General features: G+C 43.1%; 1 protein-coding gene across 2 annotated transcripts in view; it reads left to right on the forward strand.

The window, feature by feature from the left end:
* The first annotated feature begins 7,230 nt into the window (after nucleotides 1-7,230).
* Nucleotides 7,231-22,968, forward strand: part of LOC115150366 (fibroblast growth factor receptor substrate 2) — a 44,205-nt gene continuing 28,467 nt past the window's right edge. The window contains exons 1-5 of one of the 2 annotated variants that reach the window (XM_029693573.1): nucleotides 7,231-7,261; nucleotides 9,640-9,758; nucleotides 11,567-11,654; nucleotides 14,034-14,220; nucleotides 15,210-15,371. In XM_029693573.1, coding sequence (XP_029549433.1) covers nucleotides 11,589-11,654; nucleotides 14,034-14,220; nucleotides 15,210-15,371 — 415 coding nt within the window. In that variant the 5' untranslated portion in view covers nucleotides 7,231-7,261; nucleotides 9,640-9,758; nucleotides 11,567-11,588. Of the gene's footprint in view, nucleotides 7,262-8,017; nucleotides 8,447-9,639; nucleotides 9,759-11,566; nucleotides 11,655-14,033; nucleotides 14,221-15,209; nucleotides 15,372-22,968 lie in introns of those variants that run through there. The other variant, XM_029693572.1, reaches the window with a different exon arrangement.

The raw sequence follows: 22,968 nt of genomic DNA on the forward strand, positions 1-22,968 counted from the left end.
CGGGAAAATCAAGCCTCCCAGGAACTATAGATCGACTATAGACCTTCCGCTGCTTTCTAAAATATCATCCCGCTCTCAATACCACCCCGTGATATTCTATGATGGGCAGTGAAGGAACGGAACCCCAAGATAACATATCAAAGCTTATTATCTAAATTTCAATAATCTGATTAAGACTCATTTCCACAACTCTCATATCACAGTCACACAATGATATTCCCAAACATACCTCATCAATTAATTGTTTTTTGACCTGCAGAAATATTTTCTAATTTCTAATGGCTAGTTCCTAGGATAATGCAACTCATACATTTACATCTTTCAATATTTCTAAAATGGGGTACAGGTTTAAAACAATTACAGGTGCACCTTACTATCTTATACTATATCATAAATGCTCAACCTCTTACATCTAGACGTTCCGCTAGCGGAACACCTGCTCCAATATCCAATGATAGGCGTGGCGCGAAATACAAACTCCTTGAAAATCCGAAAACTTCCATTTTTCAAACATATGACTATTTTACACCATTTTAAAGACAAGACTCTACTTTATCTAACCACACTGTCCGATTTCAAAAAGGCTTTACAGCGAAAGCAAAACATTAGATTATGTCAGCAGAGTACCCAGCCAGAAATAATCAGACACCCATTTTTCAAGCTAGCATATAATGTCACAAAAAACAAAACCACAGCTAAATGCAGCACTAACCTTTGATGATCTTCATCAGATGACACTCCTGGACATTATGTTATACAATACATGCATGTTTTGTTCAATCAAGTTCATATTTATATCAAAAATCAGCTTTTTACATTAGCATGTGACGTTCAGAACTAGCATTCCCACCGAACACTTCCGGTGAATTTACTAAATTACTCACGATAAACGTTCACAAAAAACAATTATTTAAAGAATTATAGATACAGAACTCCTTTATGCAATCGCGGTGTCCGATTTTAAAATAGCTTTTCGGTGAAAGCACATTTTGCAATATTCTGAGTAGATAGCCCGGCCATCATGGCTAGCTATTTTGACACCCACCAAGTTTGGTACTCACCAAACTCAGATTTACTATAAGAAAAATTGGATTACCTTTGCTGTTCTTCGTCAGAATGCACTCCCAGGACTTCTACTTCAATAACAAATGTTGGTTTGGTTCCAAATAATCCATAGTTATATCCAAATAGCGGCGTTTTGTTGTGCGTTCAAGACACTATCCGAAGGGTAAAGAAGGGTGGCGCGTTTCGTGACAAAAAAATTCAAAATATTCCATTACCGTACTTCGAAGCATGTCAAACGCTGTTTAAAATAAATTTTTATGCGATTTTTCTTGTAAAAAAGCGATAATATTCCGACCGGGAAACCCTGTTTTTGTTCAAAGACTGAAAATAGAAACATGGAGTGCACGCGCGCGCCAGTCTCATTGTTCTGAGATCGACCACTTACCAAATGCGCTACTGTTTTTCAGGCATGGCCTGCAAAGTCATCATTCAACGTTCTGGCGCCTTCTGAGAGCCTATGGGAGCATTAGAAAATGTCACGTTACAGCAGAGATCCCCTGTTTTGGATATAGATGATCAAGAAGGCCAAGAAATGGTCAGAGAGGGCTCTTCCTGTTTGGAATCATCTCAGGTTTTGGCCTGCCAAATGAGTTCTGTTATACTCACAGACACCATTCAAACAGTTTTAGAAACGTTGGAGTGGTTTCTATCCAAAGCTAATAATTATATGCATATTCTAGTTTCTGGGCAGGAGTAATAATCAGATTAAATCGGGTACGTTTTTTATCCGGCCGTGAAAATACTGCCCCCTATCCATAACAAGTTAACTAGTTCACACAGATTCTAGTTTTCATCCAGTTCACACAGATTCTAGATGTTTAACCCTAAATGACCAAACCCAGGGAATACACAGCTAGCACATTTAAAATAATAAAAACTTCACTTTGCGTGTTTCGCTCACCTCTTTCTTTTTTAAAACTAAGTTCGGGATGTGGTATCCACTCGGCTCGCTGCCTCTCAGATCAAAGGTGGGTCCATCTGCTCCGTTCCCGAAGTGTGGTCTCCCTGAGATCCCAAGTTTGAGGGATCCCTCATGCACGATTTACCCAGGTCGTCAGGAGCGGTCACCAAGTGAAGATTCACATCCCATCCTAGTCGCCAAATGTGGTGCTTAATTTCTTTACTATCAAATGAGGAGAGACAAACTTATCACACAAGTCAGAGTTATACTTAAACTAAATCTTTATTCACTTATTAATAAGGGAGCAGGTCAATACAACACACACATATAAAGTGAATCAATTGAGTGCTCTACATTAATGATGGCTGGTCAACGAATCACCCTCAGATGATTCGTTGAGAGCCCCGAGACAAAAGTACAAAGATCTTTTATATCCAAGATACACCCCTTTCAGGCTACATGACAAACAACAGATGTATGGAATGGGTCACAAGGTTAAGACTAGTATGAAAGATACTTATAATTCACAGCAGACAGTATCTGCTGTAAAAACAGTTACCTTCGTGTAGAGACCAAGGTCTGGCCCTGGGGTCATCTCTTCCTGGTACCTTATATAACAAATCAAATTTGATTTGTCATACACATGGTTAGTAGGTGTTAATGCAAGTGTAGCGAAATGCTTGTGCTTCTAGTTCCGACCATGCAGTAATATCTAACAAGTAATCTACCAATTCCACAACAACTACCTTGTACACACAAGTGTAAAGGAATGAATACGAATATGTACATAAAAATATATAAATGAGTGATGGCCGAACGGCATAGGCAAGATGTAATAGATGGTATGGAGTACAGTATATACATATGAGATGAGTATTGTAGGGTATGAAAACATATAAAGCAGCATTGTTTAAGGTGGCTAGTGATACATTACATCAGGATGGCAAGATGCAGTAGATGGTATAGAGTACAGTATATACATATGAGATGAGTAATGTAGGTTATGAAAACATTATATAAAGTGGCATTGTTTATAGTGGCTAGTGATACATCTAATTACATCAAGATGGCAAGATGCAGTAGATGGTATGGCGTACAGTATATACATATGATATGAATAATATAGGTTATGTAAACATTATCTAATATAAATAATATAAAGTGGCAAATGATAAATTGATTACATAAATTTTCCCATTATTAAAGTGGCTTGAGTTGAGTCAGTATGTTGGCAGCAGCCACTCAGTGTTAGTGATGGCTGTTTAACAGTCTGATGGCCTTGAGATAGAAGCTGTTTTTCAGTCTCTCGGTTCCAGCTTTGATGCACCTGTACTGACCTCGCCTTCTGGATGTTAGCGGGGTGAACAGGCGGTGGCTCGGATGGTTGCTGTCCTTGATGATCTTTTTGGCCTTCCTGTGACATCGGGTGGTGTAGGTGTCCTGGAGGGCAGGTAGTTTGCACCCGGTGATGCGTTGTGCAGACCTCACTACCCTCTGGAGAGCCTTCCAGTTATGGGCAGAGCAGCTGCCCTACCAGGCGGTGATACAGCCCGACAGGATGCTCTCGATTGTGCATCTGTAAAAGTTTGTGAGTGTTTTTGGTGACAAGCTGAATTTCTTCAGCCTCCTGAGGTTGAAGAGGCGCTGCTGCGCCTTCTTCACTACGCTGTCTGTGTGGGTGGACCATTTCAGTTTGTCTGTGATGTGTACGCCGAGGAACTTAAAACTCTCCACCCTCTCCATTACAGTCCCGTCAATGTAGATAGGGGGCTGCTCCCTCTGCTGTTTCCTGAAGTCCACGATCATCTCTTTTGTTTTGTTGACATTGAGTGCGTGGTTATTTTCCTGACACCACACTCCGAGGGCCCTCACCTCCTCCCTGTAGGCCATCTCGTCGTTGTTGGTAATCAAGCCTACCACTGTAGTGTCGTCTGCAAACTTGATGATTGAGTTGGATGCGTGCATGGCCACGCAGTCGTGGGTGAACAGGGAGTACAGAAGAGGGCTGAGAACGCACCCTTGTGGGGACCCAGTGTTGAGGATCAGCGGGGTGGAGATGTTACCTACCCTCACCACCTGGGGCGGCCCATCAGGAAGTCCAGGACCCAGTTGCACAGGGCGGGGTCGAGACCCAGGGTCTCGAGCTTAATGACGAGTTTGGAGGGTACTATGGTGTTAAATGCTGAGCTGTAATCGATGAACAGCGTTCTAACATAGGTATTCCTCTTGTCCAGATGGGTTAGGGCAGTGTGCAGTGTGATGGCGATTGCGTCGTCTGTGGACCTATTGGGTCGGTAAGCAAATTGGAGTGGGTCTAGGGTGTCAGGTAGCGTAGAGGTGATATGGTCCTTGACTAGTCTCTCAAAGCACTTCATGATGACGGAAGTGAGTGCTACAGGGCGGTAGTCATTTAGCTCAGTTACCGTAGCTTTCTTGGGAACAGGAACAATGGTGGCCCTCTTGCAACATGTGGGGACAGCAGACTGGGATAAGGATTGATTGAATATGTCCGTAAACACACCAGCCAGCTGGTCTGCGCATGCTCTGAGGACGCGGCCGGGGATGCCGTCTGGGCCTGCAGCCCTGCGAGGGTTAACACGTTTAACTGTTTTACTCACGTTGGCTGCAGTGAAGGAGAGCCCGCAGGTTTTGGTAGCGGGCCGTGTTAGTGGCACTGTATTGTCCTCAAAGCGAGCAAAAAACTTGTTTAGTCTGTCTGGGAGCAAGGCATCGTGATCCGCGACGGGGCTGATTTTTCTTTTGTAGTCCGTGATTGACTGTAGACCCTGCCACATACCTCTCGTGTCTGAGCTGTTGAATTGCGACTCCACTTTGTCTCTGTACTGACGCTTAGCTTGTTTGATTGCCTTGCGGAGGGAATAGCTACACTGTTTGTATTCGGTCATGTTTCCGGTCACTTTGCCCTGATTAAAAACAGTGGTTCACGCGTTCAGTTTTGCGCGAATACTGCCATCAATCCACGGTTTCTGGTTTGGGAATGTTTTAATAGATGCTGTTGGTACGACATCACCGATGCACTTATTAATGAACTTGCACACCGAGTCAGCATATTCGTCAATGTTGTTGTTCGCAGCAATCCGGGAACATATCCCAGTCCACGTGATCGAAGCAATCTTGAAGCGTGGAATCCGATTGGTCGGACCAGCGTTGAACAGACCTGAGGGCGGGAGCTTCCTGTTTTAGTTTCTGTCTATAGGCTGGGAGCAACAAAATGGAGTCATGGTCAGCTTTTCCAAAGGGAGGGCGGGGGAGGGCCTTATATGCGTCGCGGAAGTTAGAATAACAGTGGTCTAGGGTTTTGCTACCCCTGGAAGCACAACCGATATGCTGATAGAATTTGGGGAGCCTTGTTTTCAGATTAGCCTTGTTAAAATCCCCGGCTACAATAAATGCAGCCTCAGGATATGTGGTTTCCAGTTTACATAGAGTCCAATGAAGTTCTTTCACGGCCGTCGATGTGTCTGCTTGGGGGGGGGGGGGGGGATATACACGGCTGTGATTATAATCGAAGAGAATTCTCTTGGTAGATAATGCGGTCGGCATTTGATAGTGAGGATTTCTAAGTCAGGTGAACAAAATGACTTGAGTTCCTGTATGTTGTTATGATCACACCACGTCTCGTTAATCATAAGGCATACACCCCCACCCTTCCTCTTACCAGAGAGATGCTTGTTTCTGTCGGCGCGATGCGTGAAGAAACCAGGTGGCTGTACCTACTCAGATAGCGTGTCTCGAGTGAGCCATGTTTCTGTGAAACAAAGAACGTTACAGTCTCGGATGTCTCTCTGGAATGCTACCCTTGCTCGGATTTCGTCTACCTTGTTGTCAAGAGACTGGACATTGGCGAGTAGTATTCTCGGGAGCGGTGCGCGATGTGCCTGTCTACAGAGCCTGACCAGAAGACCGCTCCATCTGCCCCTTCTTCTACGACGCCATTGTTTTGGCTCACCGGCTGGGATCCGATCCATTTTCCTGGGTGGTGGGCCAAACAGAGGATCCGCTTCGGGAAAGTTGTATTTCTGGTCGTAATGTATGTGAGTTGACGTTGCTCTTATATCCAATAGTTCCTCCCGACTGTATGTAGTAAAACCTAAGATTACCTGGGGTAACAATGTAAGAAATAACACATAAAAAAGCTAAATACTGCATAGTTTCCTAGGAACCCAAAGCGAGGTGGCCATCTTTGTCGGCGCCGGAAGTATAACAGAAACATTAACTCATGCTCTGGAATGCTGTATCGCCCAAAGACATCGTAAATCTTCCAGAGGCCCATCCTCAGTAGAACGCACACGATGAATGTTCTAACAACCCTTATTCTGTTGCATAAAACAACCATTTGATGCAATATCAGCATTATTAATTAATCTTGTAATTTATGTTCTATGTAAACACATTGCACATAGGCTCAGGATAACTCCTCCTGATAAAGTTGAGTAACTGATTTTCAGAGCTTAAATTGATTAATAACAGGAATCAGGACTAATAAAGCCAGTGCATAATTTCTTTAAGACATGAAGGTCAGTCAGTACAGAAAATTTCAGCCCAAATAAATGCTTCACAGAGTTCAAGTAACAGACACATCTCAACGTCAACTATTCAGAGGAGACTGTGTGAATCAGGCCTTTATGGTCGAATTGTTGCAAAGAAACCACTACTAAAGGACACCATTAAGAAGAAAAGACTTGCTTGGGCCAAGAAACAAATTAGACCGGTGGAAATGTGTCCTTTGGTCTGGAGTCCAAATTGGAGATTTTTGGTTCCAACCGCTGTGTCTTTGTGAGACGCGGTGTGGGTGAACGGATGATCTCTGCATATGTATTTCCCACCGTAAAGTATGGAGGAGGTGGTGTTATGGTGTGGGGGTGCTTTGCTGGTGACACTGTCTGTGATTTATTTAGAATTTAAGGCACACTTAACCAGCGTGGCTACCACAGCATTCTGAAGCGATACGCCATCTCATCTGGTTTTGCTCTAAATGAGACTATCATTTGTTTTTCAACAGGACAATGACCCAACACACCTCCAGGCTGTGTAAGGGCTATTTTACCAAGAAGGAGAGTGATGGAGTTCTGCATCAGATGACCTTGCCTCCACAATCCTCCGACCTCAACCAAATTGAGATAGGATGGGATGAGTCGGACCGCAGAGTGAAGGAAAAGTAGCCACCAATGCTCAGCATATATGGGAACTCCTTCAAAACTGTTGGAAAGGCATTCCATGTGAAGCTGGAGGAGAGAATGCCAAGGGTGTGCAAAACTGTCGTCAAGGCAAAGGGTAGCTATTTGTAGAATCTTAAATATAAAATATATTTTGATTTGTTTAACACATTTTTAATTACTACATGATTCCATATGTGTTACTTCATAGTTTTGACGTCTTCACTATTATTCTATAATGTAGAAATGTATAAAAATAAAGAAAAACCCTTGAATGTGTAGGTGTTCTAAAACTTTTGACCGGTAGTGTAGATTCGGCATTCCTAAAATAAAATTTCAGGCAACACTGTAGGCCAGGGATGGGCAACTCCAGTCCTCTGGGGCCTGGATGGTGTGATACTTTTACCCCAGTCCCAGCTAACACATGTGACTCCAATAATCAACTAATCATAATCTTCAGTTTAGAATTAGTTTAATTCATTGTGTTGACGTGGGATGGGGAAAAAGTGTGACACTTTTCCGGACCTGTGGACTGGAGTTGCCCATCCCTGCCTTAGGCTATAACTCTGGCCTTGACTTCCACGTCCATGGACGTTGGTTTTTGGTCCAGTCCGGTCCAAATCTGAACCAATCATAGATGTCTATGTTTTGTTCAGATTTTGTTCGGTCTGGACCAGCCTTGATTTGGCCCAAACATAGATGTCTATAAATTACGTATTTCAACTCTCATTCAGAACTGAAAATGAACCTGATTTCAAAGTCTGGAAAATACGTATTTTCACCTTTCATTCAGAACCTAAATTGAAACTAACTTCAACGTCTGGATAAAATCCGTATTTTAGACGTCTTTTAAACGTCAATTTGCTTACTGTGACTATTCTTGTAGGGGCTGCACATTTTTGGTCTCACCTCGGGCGGCAGACCGGTCAGGACGGGCCCTGCAGCTACCACGTCCTATAGCAAACCATATTCACACCTTAGTTACATTCAGTCCTCCAGCTTTCTCTACCTTCTTGTCGCTCCACAAAACCTCGTTGTCTGATTGTGAACTCTCACCCCGGTGGTCGGGAAATGTCAAAGAGAGGCCCGTGCTGCAGCAGGGGGGGCGTAAATGAAAAAACAACAACAACAGTTTATTGCTTTATTTCAGATAAATAATTTTCCTTTCTTATTTAACAAGTGTCATATACAATACTAGCATCAGAAACCGACGCGTATCTGACCAGCTCCTCTCGCAGTCGCCGTTGACAACAATTTGCAGTCTTGATCATTCTCGTTTCGCATAACAATCCTTGCCAAACATGTGAGTAGCAACCGCTGCTGTATGTTTCCTTTAGTGAACCTGTTATATCTGCGATATGGCTTTCTCCCATGTATCCCCTCTCATTTTCACAGACAGGCTTAACAATGTCGGTGTGCAGTGTTTCATACAAAAAAGCTGTCTGTGTTTCTCTACAGTTATACCTGCTCGGCTGCTGCGCTGCACATTTATAAACGCTTTCGCTGTCATGGTGCGTTTGTATGGCGACGTCGATTGAATTTTATTAAATTTTTTAGAGATCCCCATGCTTTGCGTTGTCTTAGTGTTTAGCTGGCGAAAGGTAATCCGTAATAAGGGACCTGGTTATCGCTAGCTATAGTATCTCTTCAGTAAAATAATTACATTTTAATCCAGTTTAATAACTCAGGATATCACATCAGGATCACATAGTCAGTATGGTGATATAGGCTACTTAGCTATCTGAGATTAGAAACACCACAAATGATTACAGTAGTAAGATTTTGTATAGGCTAACCCAAACAAAAACCCCGTGTATGAATGTTAAAAGCATTATTATAAGCTATTTGTCTCTTATTATGGGCAGGTAAGACATACTGACAGCTGGTGTGTGTATTGACAGTGCAGTTTGATTGAGGGGATTGCACACAAACATGTTAGTCTGTTTGTCTCAGTAGTCCGTTATTGAAGTTATAACATGGTAGGCCTAATAAACATGGTAATGCAGCAAATGCAACACAAATGCATGTTGACCATCAGTTGAAATAAATAATGTATCATAGTAGTGGAAATACTCATATCTGGGCCAGCTGACATGCTGTTATTTATGTCTGGGCCCAAGGGTGGCATCAGACTACACTAAACACCTTGGATTCATCACCCACACTTCTAAGGTTGTAGCTTGGATTTTTTGTTTGTTTTCATTTATCCCTGTTATACGAGTGATGAGTTAGGCCTAGTCTACTTCATACTCAGTTTGGTTGATAATTTAGTTGTTTTACTCAACAAAAAAACCCTGGGGGGAAAAACAATAAATTGTAAACCTGGGTCCGTATTCATAAAGTAGGAGTGCTTATCTAGGATCATTTTGTCCTTTTAGATCATTATTGACTAGAGGTTTACCTGATCCTCAAACAGCACTCCTACTCTGAGACACTATGAATACAGGCCCTTTAGTAAACCTTCTTTCCATTTTTTCTCAAAATGTTCTCTTGCAGGAGGGAGAAAATAATGCTCCTGATGTCCATCCAACCTACTAGCTCTCTCTCCACCATGACACCCAGCAGAGGAGTTTGGGATTGACGCTGGAATCACTCCCACTGATGGCCTGGACTGGGTAGGAATACTGTGTGCGTGTGTGTGTGTGTGTGTGTGTGTGTGTGTTTGTGTTTAATAGACAGTGATCATTAGACAGACAAATGTCCCCTTTTCAACACCATTATACCAGAAACCCTAGACCCACTCCAATTTGCATACCGCCCAAACAGATCCACAGATGATGCAATCTATAGCACTCCACGCTGCCCTTTCCCACCTGGACAAAAGGAACACCTATGTGAGAATGCTGTTCATTGACTACAGCTCAGCGTTCAACACCATAGTGCCCTCAAAGCTCATCACTAAGCTAAGGATCCTGGGACTAAACACCTCCCTCAGCAACTGGATCCTGGACTTCCTGACGGGCCGTCCCCAGGTGGTAAGGGTAGGTAGCAACACATCTGCCATGCTGATCCTCAATGCTGGAGCCCCCCAGGGGTGCGTGCTCAGTCACCTCCTGTACTCCCTGTTCACCCACGACTGCATGGCCAGGCACGACTCCAACACCATCATTAAGTTTGCAGACAACACAACAGTGGTAGGCCTGATCACCGGCAACGACAAGACAGCCTATAGGGAGGAGGTCAGAGACCTGGCCGGGTGGTGCCAGAATAACAACCTATCCCTCAAGTAACCGAGACTAAGGAGATGATTGTGGACTACAGGAAAAGGAGGACCGAGCCCGCCCCCATTCTCATCGAAGGGGCTGTAGTAGAGCCGGTTGAGAGCTTCGAGTTCCTTGGTGTCCACATCACCAACAAACTAGAATGGTCCAAACACCAAGACAGTCGTGAAGAGGGCACGACAAAGCCTATTCCCCCTCAGGAAGCTAAAAAGATTTGGAAATGGTCCTGAGATCCTCAAAAGGTTATACAGCTGCAACATCGAGAGCATCCTGACTGGTTGCGTCACTGCCTGGTACAGCAATTGCTCGGCCTTCCGACCGCAAGGCACTACACAGGGTAGTGCGTACGGCCCAGTACATCACTGGGGCTGAGCTGCCTGCCATCCAGGACCTCTATACCAGGTGGTGTCAGAGGAAAGCCCTAAAAATTGTCAAAGACCCCAGCCACCCCAGTCATAGACTGTTTTCTCTACTACCGCATGGCAAGTGGTACCGGAGTGCCAAGTCTAGGACAAAAAGGCTTCTCAACAGTTTTTACCCCCAAGCCATAAGACTCCTGAACAGGTAATCAAATGGCTACCCGGACTATTTGCATTGGGTGCCCCCCCCAACCCCTCTTTTATGCTGCTGCTACTTTGTTAATCATATATGCATAGTTACTTTAACTATACATTCATGTACATACTACCTCAATTGGCCCAACCAACCAGTGCTCCCGCACACTGGCTAACTGGGCTATCTGCATTGTGTCCCGCCACCCACCACACGCCAACCCCTCTTTTACGCTACTGCTACTCTCTGTTCATCATATATGCATAGTCACTTTAACCATATCTACATGTACATACTACCTCAAATCAGCCCGACTAACCGGTGTCTGTATGTAGCCTCACTACTGTTATTTTTCACTTTCTTTTTACTGTTGTTTTATTTCTTTACTTACCTATTTTTCCCCTAATACCTTTTTTGCACTATTGGTTAGAGCCTGTAAGTAAGCATTTCACGGTAAGGTCTACACCCGTTGTATTCGGGACAGTTGACAAATAAACTTTGATTTGATATTCCTTGTATCAAAATGTTCTAATGAAATCGTTCATAGGTCTTTGGTCCCACTCCTCTACAGTGTGTGTGTGTGTGTGTGTGTGTGTGTGTGTGTGTGTTCATGGGATAACATCTATCTTATCTTTTTCTCTGTATGGTAGGTTTCAGCTGTCCTGCTGAGCTATGGGGAGCTGTTGGAGTTGTCTATACAGAGACCCCATCCAAGACAACCATCTCACTAAATTCAAGGTTCCTTTCTAAACCCTCATATATTGGCTGCCAAAGTGTGTGGTGTATTTGATTTGATCAGATACCTAGTCTATGATGTTTTATTATGATGAGCTGTTCTTTGCTGTTGTGCTTTTGTCCTATACACCTGGCTATTATGGCTCGGATATAACAGTGGATAGTCAGCTATCCAGCTGTCTATTGATGCCTAATATCTGTAAAAAAAAATATATATCTTGTCAAATACTGGATAGGAGCAATGAAATGTACTGTACTATGCCCTGTTTACCTTTTGTTTACTGCATTATAGACAATGTACTTCCAAATACAATAATCTGTTTTAATTTAGACACATATTTATGCTCTGCATCTATGTCAGTGGTCACCAACCTTTGAGTCGAGATCACTTTCGCAGTCAAAAAGCAAACCGAGATCTAATGCTTAGATAAAAATAAAAAAAGATTAATTAAAAAATGTAACATTAACCTAATAAAAACAGTTCTGTAGGAATGACGTTTGTGCACTAGGCCTCATACATTATCACAGCATATTTACTATATACTGTATATGCCTGCCCTGCCAATATTATTTTCTCAGACCATATTACATTTGAAAACTTGAGCTTTATAACAAAATAGATCAGTTGGTGTAGCACTTGCGAGGCACAGCTGAGCATAAATTTAAATAATTTGCAAAAATTTAGCTTTTTTATTTGACTGATGGCCATCTTCCACCTGATCGCGAAACTCGAGTCGCACCGCATCTGCCTCAGGCACAAATTCATGTTGTTCCTATGATCAGAGAAAGTGAAATATTCCTTCATATTAAAATAGAAGCAATGACTGCTAACAATAAAAACACAGGGCTATTGATACACTTGGCTTATCATTTATTGCAGTGCAAGTGGAAGTAGAGAGAAGCGCATTTTATGTTTTGTTATAGTGCTGAATAAAAACTTGGACATGAACTCACTCATAAAAACAGCAGCTCTTTGCTGTATTCTTTGAAAGTCTCTCTCTGGTCATGGTTTTAAAAGTAATGAAATGTCACGTAGACTATTACCAAACGTTGCTGTCTTTTCACACAAATGAATTGGTTCAAAATGGGAACACTTTGCCTGCCTGGTGCGCAGGGCTTCTGAATCAAGCGCACCTACAGAGGCTTGCGAAAGTATTCACCCCCTTGGCATTTTTCCTATTTTGTTGCCTTACAACTGGAATTAAAATTGATAGATTTTTTGGGGGTTTGTATAATTTGATTTACACAACATGCCTACCACTTTGAAGATACAAAATATTTTTTATTGTGAAACAAACAAGAAATTAGACAAAAAAACACAGAACTTGAGCGTGCATAACTATTCACCCCTATTACAGCTGCAAGTCTCTTGGGGTATGTCTCTATAAGCTTGGCACATCTAGCCACTGGGATTTTTGCCCATTCTTCAAGGCAAAACTGCTCCAGCTTCTTCATGTTGGATGGGTTCCGCTGGTGTACAGAAATCTTTTAATCATACCACAGATTCTCAATTGGATTGAGGTCTGGGCTTTGACTAGGCCATTCCAAGACATTTAAATGTTTCCCCTTAAACCACTCGAGTGTTGCTTTAGCAGTATTCTCAGGGTCATTGTCCTGCTGGAAGGTGAACCTCCGTCCCAGTCTCAAATCTCTGGAAGACTGAAACAGGTTTCCCTCAAGAATTTCCCTGTATTTGGTGCCATCCTTCAATTCTGACCAGTTTCCCAGTCCCTGCCGATGAAAAACATCCCCACAGCATGATGCTCCCACCACCATGCTTCACTGTGGGGATGGTGCTCTCTGGGTGATGAGAGGTGTTGGGTTTGCATCAGACATAGCATTTCCCTTGATGACCAAAAAGCTCAATTCTAGTCTCATCTGACCAGAGTAGCTTCTTCCATATGTTTGGGGAGTCTCCCACATGCCTTTTGGTGAACACCAAACGTTTGCTTATTTTTTTCTTTAAGCAATGACTTTTTTTCAAGCCACTCTTCTGTGGCTTTTTTAAAATTTCACTTCATTAATTTGGACTATTTTGTGTATGGTTTCTATTTAATCTAATAGACAATTTAAATTACAGGTTGTAATGCAACAAAATAGGGAAAACGCCAAGGGTGATGAATACTTATGCAAGACACTGTCCTGCCAACAGCGCAACACCAAAAAAAGGAGAGCAAACCTTTATGCATTCTTGTTGGCTTTTCTACAGAAATGTTTGGTGATCGACTAGGAATGCCTTGAAGATCGACCGGTTGGTGACCACTGATCAATGTCGTGCTCATGGAGACTATATGTATGCTATATAAATCCTTTATAAATTGTAGCTTGTTTAAAGTGGGACCACAAACGGGTACCTTACTTATTGGTATTTTCCCATGGCAGGTGACCAATGTGGATGACGAGGGGAATGAGTTGGGTTCTGGGACCATGGAGCTCACCCAGACAGAGCTCATCCTGCACACACGCAAGAGGGACGCCATCCGGTGGCCCTACCTATGTCTGCGGCGCTATGGCTACGACTCCAACCTCTTTTCATTCGAGAGTGGCCGGCGCTGTCAGACTGGACAGGGTGAGTCTGAACCAACTGGCCGAGCTAATAGTACATAGGTATTACAAAATGTTGCCCTATGAGATGTGTGTACATACAGTGCTGAATAAGGGCAACGTTCTGTTCTACTTTTGTATGAAAATGAACTACAATTGGAATGGGATAATTTATTTTTGGTCAGGAATCTTTGCTTTCAAACAACAGTTTTAGATTAGTTTAAGATAACTTAAGTTATGTACAGTTGAAGTTGGAAGTTTACATACACTTAGGTTGGAGTCATTAAAACTCATTGTTCAACCACTCCACAAATTTCTTGTTAACAAACTATAGTTTTGGCAAGTCGGTTAGGATATCTAATTTGTGCATGACACAAGTAATTTTTTCAACAATTGTTTACAGATTATTTCACTTATAATTCACTGTATGACAATTCCAGTGGGTCAGAAGTTTACATACACCAAGTTGACTGTGCATTTAAACAGCTTGGAAAATTCCAGAAAATTATGTCATGGCTTTAGGAGCTTCTGATAGGCTAATTGACATCATTTGAGTCAATTGGAGGTGTACCTGTAGATGTATTTCAAGGCCTACCTTCAAACTCAGTGCGAGCAAGGAGGCCTACAAACCTGACTCAGTTACACCAGCTCTGTCAGGAGGAATGGGCCAAAATTCACCCAATTTATTGTGGCAAGCTTGTGGAAGGCTACCCAAACGTTTGACCCAAGTTAAACAATTTAAAGGCAATGCTAACAAATACTAATTGAGTGTATGTAAACTTCTGACCCACTGGGAATGTGATGAAAGAAATAAAAGCTGAAATAAATCTCTACTATTATTCTGACATTTCACTTTCTTAAAATAAAGTGGTGATCCTAACTGACCTAAGACAGGGAATTTTTATTAGGATTAAATGTCAGGAATTGTTAAAAACTGAGTTTAAATGTATTTGGCTAAGGTGTATGTAAACTTCTGACTTCAAGTGTATGTGTGTTTTCTCTGTGGTCATGCAGGAATTTTTGCGTTTAAATGTTCTCGTGCGGAGGAGATTTTCAACCTCCTCCAGGAGCTGATGCAGTGCAACAGTATCAATGTGGTGGAGGAGCCTATGATCATGACCGGCAGTGGACACGCACGAGAGATAGACATGCCTCGAACACCACAGACACCCAACAGTAAGCACAAAACACAGATAGAAACACACAATTTAAAATGTCATTTCAGAGTAATACAGGACAGATGTGGAGCAATAGCTGAGAATATGTGTTTGGCGAAAAACAGAGTAGTAATTCCAGATATCAGGGATCTGGTGTCGAAAGAAAATCAAATAACATTTAATTTGTCACGTGCCGAATACAAAGCCTTAACCGTGATTATTTTTGCTTAAATACAAAATCTAATTATATTTGTCACATGCACCAAATACCTCAGGTGTAGACTTTAACATGAAATGCTTACGAGCCCTTCCTAACAATCCAGAGTTTAAAAATATAGTAACACAACAAATAAGATATACAAGAATGGAGCTATTTACAAGGAGTACCAGATCAGTGTGCAGGGGTACGAGGTATTTGAGGTAGATATGTATGGTGCATTCGGAATGGATTCAGACCCCTTCACTTTTTCAACATTTTGTTACGTTACTGCTTTATTATAAAATTGACTAAATTAACTTTTTTCCCCTCACCAATTTACACACAATACCCCATGATGACCCCATGATATTTTTGCAAATTTATAACATAAAAAACAGAAATACCTTATTTGCATAAGTATTCAGACCCTTCAATATGAGACTCAAAATTGAGCTCAGGTGCATCCTGTTTCCATTGATCATCCTTGAGCTGTTTCTACAACTTGATTGGAGTCCACCTGTGGTAAATTCAATTGATTGGACATGATTTGGAAAGGTCCCACTGTTGTCAGACTCCAGTCACCCAAGTCATAGACTGTTCTCTCTGCTACCCCACGGCAAGCAGTACCGGAGCGCCAAGTCTAGGAACAAAAGGCTCCTTAACAGCTTCAACCCAAAAGCCATAAGACTGCTGAACAATTAATCAAATGGCCACCCGGACTATTTACATTGAGACACCCCCCTCCCTTTGTTTTTACACTGCTGCTACTTGATGTTTATTATCTATGCATAGTCACTTTACCCCTGCCTACATGTACAAAATAACTTCACTAACCTGTACCCCCGCACATTGACTCGGGACTGGTACCTCCTGTATGTAGCCTCGTTATTTTTGTGTTATTTATTTTTATTTTACCATTTTTACTTTAGTTTATTTAGTAAATATTTTCTTGACTATTTCTTGAACTGCATTGTTGGTTAATGGTTTGTAAGTAAGCATTTCACGGTAAGGTTTACACAACTTCTGGCACCGACAGAGATGATCGCTTCGCGTTCCTAGGAAACTATGCAGTATTTTGTTTTTTTGTGCTATTTCTTACAATGTTACCCCCGGTAATCTTAGGTTTTATTACGTACAGTCGGGAGGAACTATTGGATATAAGAGCAATGTCAACTCACCAACAATACGACTTTCCCGAAGCGGATCCTCTGTTTTGCCCACCACCCAGGACAACGGATCGGATCCCAGCCGGCGACCCAAAAAAACGACGCCGTAGAAGGGGCAGACGGAGTGGTCTTCTAGTCAGGCTCCGTAGACGGGCGCACCGCTCCCGAGCATACTACTTGCCAATGTCCAGTCTCTTGACAACAAGGTAGACGAAATCCGTGCACGGGTAGCCTTCCAGAGAGACATCAGAGACTGTAATGTTCTTTGTTTCACGGAAACATGGCTCACTCGAGACACGCTATCTGAGTCGGTACAGCCACCTGGTTTCTTCACGCATCGCGCTGAAAGAAATAATCATCTCTCTGGTAAGAAGAAGGGTGGGGGTGTATGCCTTATGATTAACGAGACGTGGTGTGATCATAACATACAGGAACTCAAGACCTTCTGTTCACCTGACTTAGAATTCCTCACAATCAAATGCCGACCGCATTATCTACCAAGAGAATTCTCTTCGATTATAATCACAGCCGCATATATCCCCCCAAGCAGACACATCGATGGCCCTGAACGAACTTCATTTGACTCTGTAAACTGGAAACCACATATCCTGAGGCTGCATTTATTGTAGCTGGGGATTTTAACAAGGCTAATCTGAAAACAAGGCTCACTAAATTCTATCAGCATATCGATTGCGCTACCAGGGCTGGCAAAACCCTAGATCATTGCTATTCTAACTTCCGCGACGCATATAAGGCCCTCCCCGCCCTCCTTTCGGAAAAGCTGACCACGACTCCATTTTGTTGCTTCCAGCCTATAGACAGAAACAAAAAAAAGGAAGCCCTCGCGCTCAGGTCTGTTCAACGCTGGTCCGACCAATCGGATTCCACGCTTCAAGATTGCTTCGATCACGTGGACTGGGATATGTTCCGCATTGCGGCGAACAACAACATTGACGAATATGCTGAGTCGGTGAGCGGGTTTATTAGCAAGTGCATCGGCGATGTCGTACCCACAGCGTCTATTAAAACATTCCCAAACCAGAAACCGTGGATTGATGGCAGCATTCGCGCAAAACTGAAAGCGCGAACCACTGCTTTTAATCAGGGCAAGGTGACCGGAAACATGACCGAATACAAACAGTGTAGCTATTCCCTCCGCAAGGCAATCAAACAAGCTAAGCGTCAGTATAGAGACAAAGTAGGGTCGCAATTCAACGGCTCAGACACAAGAGGCATGCGGCAGGGTCTACAGTCAATCACGGACTATAGAAGGAAAACCAGCCCCATCGCGGACCAGGATGTCTTGTTCCCAGACAGACTAAACAACGTCTTTGCTCGCTTTGAGGACAATACAGTGCCACTGACACGGCCCGCTACCAAAACCTGCGGGCTCTCCTTCACTGCAGCCGACGTGAGCAAAACATTTAAACATGTCAACCCTCGTAAGGCTGCAGGCCCAGACGGCATCCCCAGCCTCGTCCTCAGAGCATGCGTAGACCAGCTGGCTCGTGTGTTTACGGACATATTCAATCAATCCTTATCCCAGTCTGCTGTCACCACATGCTTCAAAAGGGCCATCATTGTTCCTGTTCCCAAGAAAGCTAAGGTAACTGAGCTAAATTACTATCGCCCCGTAGCACTCACTTCCGTCATCATGAAGTGCTTTGAGAGACTAGTCAAGGACCATATCACCTAGACCCACTCCAATTTGCTTACCGCCCCAATAGGACCACAGACGACGCAATCACACTGCACACTGCCCTAACTCATCTGGACAAGAGGAATACCTATGTGAGATTGCTGTTCATCGACTACAGCTCAGCATTTAACACCATTGTACCCTCCAAACTCGTCATCAAGCTCAACCCCAACCCCCCCCCCCCCCCGTGCAACTGGGTCCTGGACTTCCTGACGGGCCGCCCCCAGGTGGTGAGGGTAGGTAACAACATCTCCACCCCGCTGATCCTCAACACTGGGGCCCCACAAGGGTGCGTTCTCAGCCCTCTCCTGTACTCCCTGTTCACCCATGACTGCGTGGTCATGCACGCCTCCAACTCAATCATAAAGTTTGCAAACAACACTACAGTGGTAGGCTTGATTACCAACAACGAAGAGACAGACTACAGGGAGGAGGTGAGGGCCCTCGGAGTGGGGTGTCAGGAAAATAACCTCACACTCAACGTCAGCAAAACAAAGGAGATGATCGTGGACTTCAGGAAACAGCAGAGGGAGCACCCCCCCATCCACATCGATGGGACAGTAGTGGAGAGGGTAGAAAGTTAAGTTTCTCGGCGTACACAACTGAAATGGTCCAACCACACAGATAGCGTGGTGAAGAAGGCGCAGCAGCGCCTTGTCAACTTCAGGAGGCTGAAGAAATTTGGCTTGTCACCAAAAACACTTAAACTTTTACAGATGCACAATCGAGAGCATCCTGTCGGGCTGTATCACTGTCTGGTACGGCAACATCTCCGCCCATAACCGTAAGGCTCTCCAGAGGGTAGTGAGGTCTGCACAACGCATCACTGGGTGCAAACTACCTGCCCTCCAGGACACCTACGCCACCCGATGTCACAGGAAGGCCAAAATTATCATCAAGGACAACAACCACCCGAGCCACTGCCTGTTCACCCCACTATCATCCAGAAGGCGAGGTCAGTACAGGTGCATCAAAGCAGGGACCCAGAGACTGAAAAACAGCTTCTATCTCAAGGCCATCAGACTGCTAAACAGCCATCACTAACATTGAGTGGCTGCTGCCAACATACTGACTCAACTCCAGCCACTTTAATAATGGAAAAATGCCACTTTAACAATGCCACTTCATATAATGTTTACATACCCTACATTACTCATCTCATATGTATATACTGTACTCTACTGCATCTTGCCATCTTGATGTAATGTATCACTAGCCACTTTAAACAATGCCACTTTTATATGTTTACATATCCTACATTACTCATCTCATATGTATATTCTGTACTCTATACCATCCACTGCATCTTGCCTATGCCGTTCTATACCATCACTCATTCATATATTTTTTCATGTACATATTCTTATTCATTCCTTTACACTTGTGTGTATAAGGTAATTGTTGTGAAATTGTTAGGTTAGATTACTCGTTGGATATTACTGCATTGTCGGAACTAGAAGCATAAGCATTTCGCTACACTCGCATTAACATCTGCTAACCATGTGTATGTGACAAATACAATTTTATTTGATTAACCTGTTGTATTCGGAACATGTGACAAATACAATTTGATTTGACAGTGCATGTCAGAGCAAAAACCAAGCCATGAGGTCGAAGGAGTTGTCTGTAGAGCTCCAAGACAGGATTATGTCGAAGCACAGATCTGGGGAAGTGTACCATAACATTTCTGCAGCATTGAAGTGGCGCAGCGGTCTAAGGCATTGCATCGCAGTGCTAGAGGCGTCACTACAGACACGGGTTCGATACCGGGTTGTATCACAATCGGCCGTGATCGGGAGTACCATAGGGCGATGCACAATTGGCCCAGCGTCGTCCGTGTTAGGGGAGGGTTTGGCCGGGGGGGCTTTACAAGTAGGCCGTCATTAAGAATTTAATTAAGAATCAATAGGAATTTGTTCTTAACTGACTTGACTAGTTAAATAGAGGTAAAAATATATACAGTTGAAGTCGGAAGTTTACATACACCTTAACCTGATTTTAAATGTACTTGGCTTTCACAATTCCTGACATTTAATCCTAGTAAAAATTCCCTGTTTTAGGTCAGTTAGGATCACCACTTTATTTTAAGAATGTGAAATGCCAGAATAATAGTAGAGAGAATGATTTATTTCAGCTATTATTTATTTCATCACATTCCCAGAGGTCAGAAGTTTACATACACTGAATTAGTATTTGGTAGCATTGCCTTTTAAATTGTTTAACTTGGGTCAAATGTTTTGGGTAGCCTTCCACAAGCTTCCTACAATAAGTTGGGTGAATTTTGGCCCATTCCTCCTGCGGAGCTGGTGTAACTGTGTCAGGTTTGTAGGCCTCCTTGCTCGCACATGCTTTTTCAGTTCTGCACACACATTTTCTATAGGATTGAGTTTAGGGCTTTGTGATGGCCACTCCAATACCTTGACTCTTGTCCTTAAGCCATTTTGCCACAACTTTGGATGTATGCTTGGGGTCATTGTCCATTTGGAAGACCCATTTGCGACCAAGCTTTAACTTCCTGACTGATGTCTTGAGATGTTGCTTCAATATATCCACAATTTTCCTACCTCATGATGCCATCTATTTTGTTAAGTGCACCAGTCCCTCCTGCAGCAAAGCACACCCACAACATGATGCTTCCACCCCTGTGCTTCATGGTTGGGATGGTGTTCTTCGGCTTGCAAGCCTCCCTCTCTTTCCTCCAAACAATGGTCATTATGGCCAAACAGTTAGATTTTTGTTTCATCAGACCAGAGGACATTCCTCCAAAAAGTACGATCTTTGTCCCCATGTGAAGTTGAAAATCGTAGTCTGGCATTTTCATGGCGGTTTTAGAGCAGTGGCTTCTTCCTTGCTTAGCGGCCTTTCAGGTTATGTCGATATAGGACTTGTTTTACTGTGGATATATATACTTTTGTACCTGTTTCTCCAGCATCTTCACAAGGTCCTTTGCTGTTCTGGGATTGATTTGAACTTTTCGCACCAAAATACGTTCATTTCTAGAAGACAGAACGCGTCTCCTTCCTGAACGGTATGACAGCTGCGTGGTCCCATGGTGTTTGTACTTGCGCACTATTGTTTGTACAGATGTACATGGTACCTTCAGGCGTTTGGAAATTGTTCCCAAGGATGAACCAGACTTGTGGAGGTCTACAATTTGTTTTCTGAGGTCTTAGCTGATTTCTTTTGATTTTCCCATGATGTCAAGCAAAGAGGCACTGAGTTTGAAGGTATGCCTTGAAATACATTCACAGGTACACCCCCAATTGACTCAAATTATGTCAATTAGCCTATCAGAATCTTCTAAAGCCATAACATAATTTTCTGGAATTTTCCAAGCTGTTTAATGGCACAGTCAACATAGTGTATGTAAACTTCTGACCCACTGGAATTGTCATACAGTGAAATAATCTGTCTGTAACATTTTGGGAAAAATGACTTGTGTCATGCAAAGTAGATGCCCTAACCGACTTGCCTAAACTATAGTTTGTTAACAATAATTTTGTGGAGTAGTTGAAAAACAAGTTTTAATGACTCCAACATAAGTGTATGTAAACTTCCGACTTCAACGGTAGGTCCCCAAGAACACAGTGGCCTCCATAATTATTAAATAGTAGTTGAAAACACCAAGAATCTTTCTAGAGCTGGCTGCCAGGCCAAACTGAGCAATCGGGGAGAAGGGCCTTGGTCAGGGAGGTGACCAAGAACCCGATGGTCACTGACAGAGCTCCAGTTCCTCTGTGGAGATGGGATAACCTTTCAGAAGGGCAACCATCTCTGCAGCACTCCACCAATCAGGCCTTCATGGTAGGTAGGCACCTGAAATATTCTCAGACCTTGAGAAACAAGGTTCTCTGGTCTGATGATACCTAGATCTAACTTTGGCTTGAATGCCAAGCATGTAACGTCTGAAGGAAACCTGGCACCATCCCTACGGTGAAGCATGGTGTTGCCAGCATCATGCAGTTGGGATGTTTTTCAGCGGCAGGGACTGGGAGACTTGTCAGGATCGAGGGAAAGATGAACGGAACAAAGTACAGATGAAAACTTGCTCCAGAGCACACACCCAAGACAACGCAGGAGTAGCTTCAGGACAAGTCTCTGAATGTTCTTGAGTGGCCCAGCCAGAGCCCGGACTTCAACCCGATCGAACCTCTCTGAAGAGTCCTGAAAATAGCTGTGTTGTGACGCTCCCCATCCAACCTGACAGAGCTTGAGGATCTGCAGAAAAAAATGGGAGATACTCCTCAAATACAGGTGTGCCAAGCTTGTAGAATCATACGCAAGAAGACTCGAGGCTGTAATCGCTGCCAAAGGTGCTTCAACAAAGTACTGAGTAAAGGCTCTGAATACTTAAAAAAAATATATAAGTTTGACATTTGCCAAAATTTCTAAAAACTGTTTTTGTTTTGTCATTAAGGGGTATTGTGTGTAGATTGATGAGGGGGGGAAAACTAAGCAATTTTAGAATAAGGCTGTAACGTATCAAAATGTGGAAAAAGTGAAGGGGTCTGAATACTTTCCGTATGCGCCGTATGTGAATGAAGGGTAAAGT

The sequence above is a fragment of the Salmo trutta genome, chromosome 16 (assembly GCF_901001165.1).
Source record: "Salmo trutta chromosome 16, fSalTru1.1, whole genome shotgun sequence".
Classification (NCBI taxonomy): Eukaryota; Metazoa; Chordata; class Actinopteri; order Salmoniformes; family Salmonidae; genus Salmo; species Salmo trutta.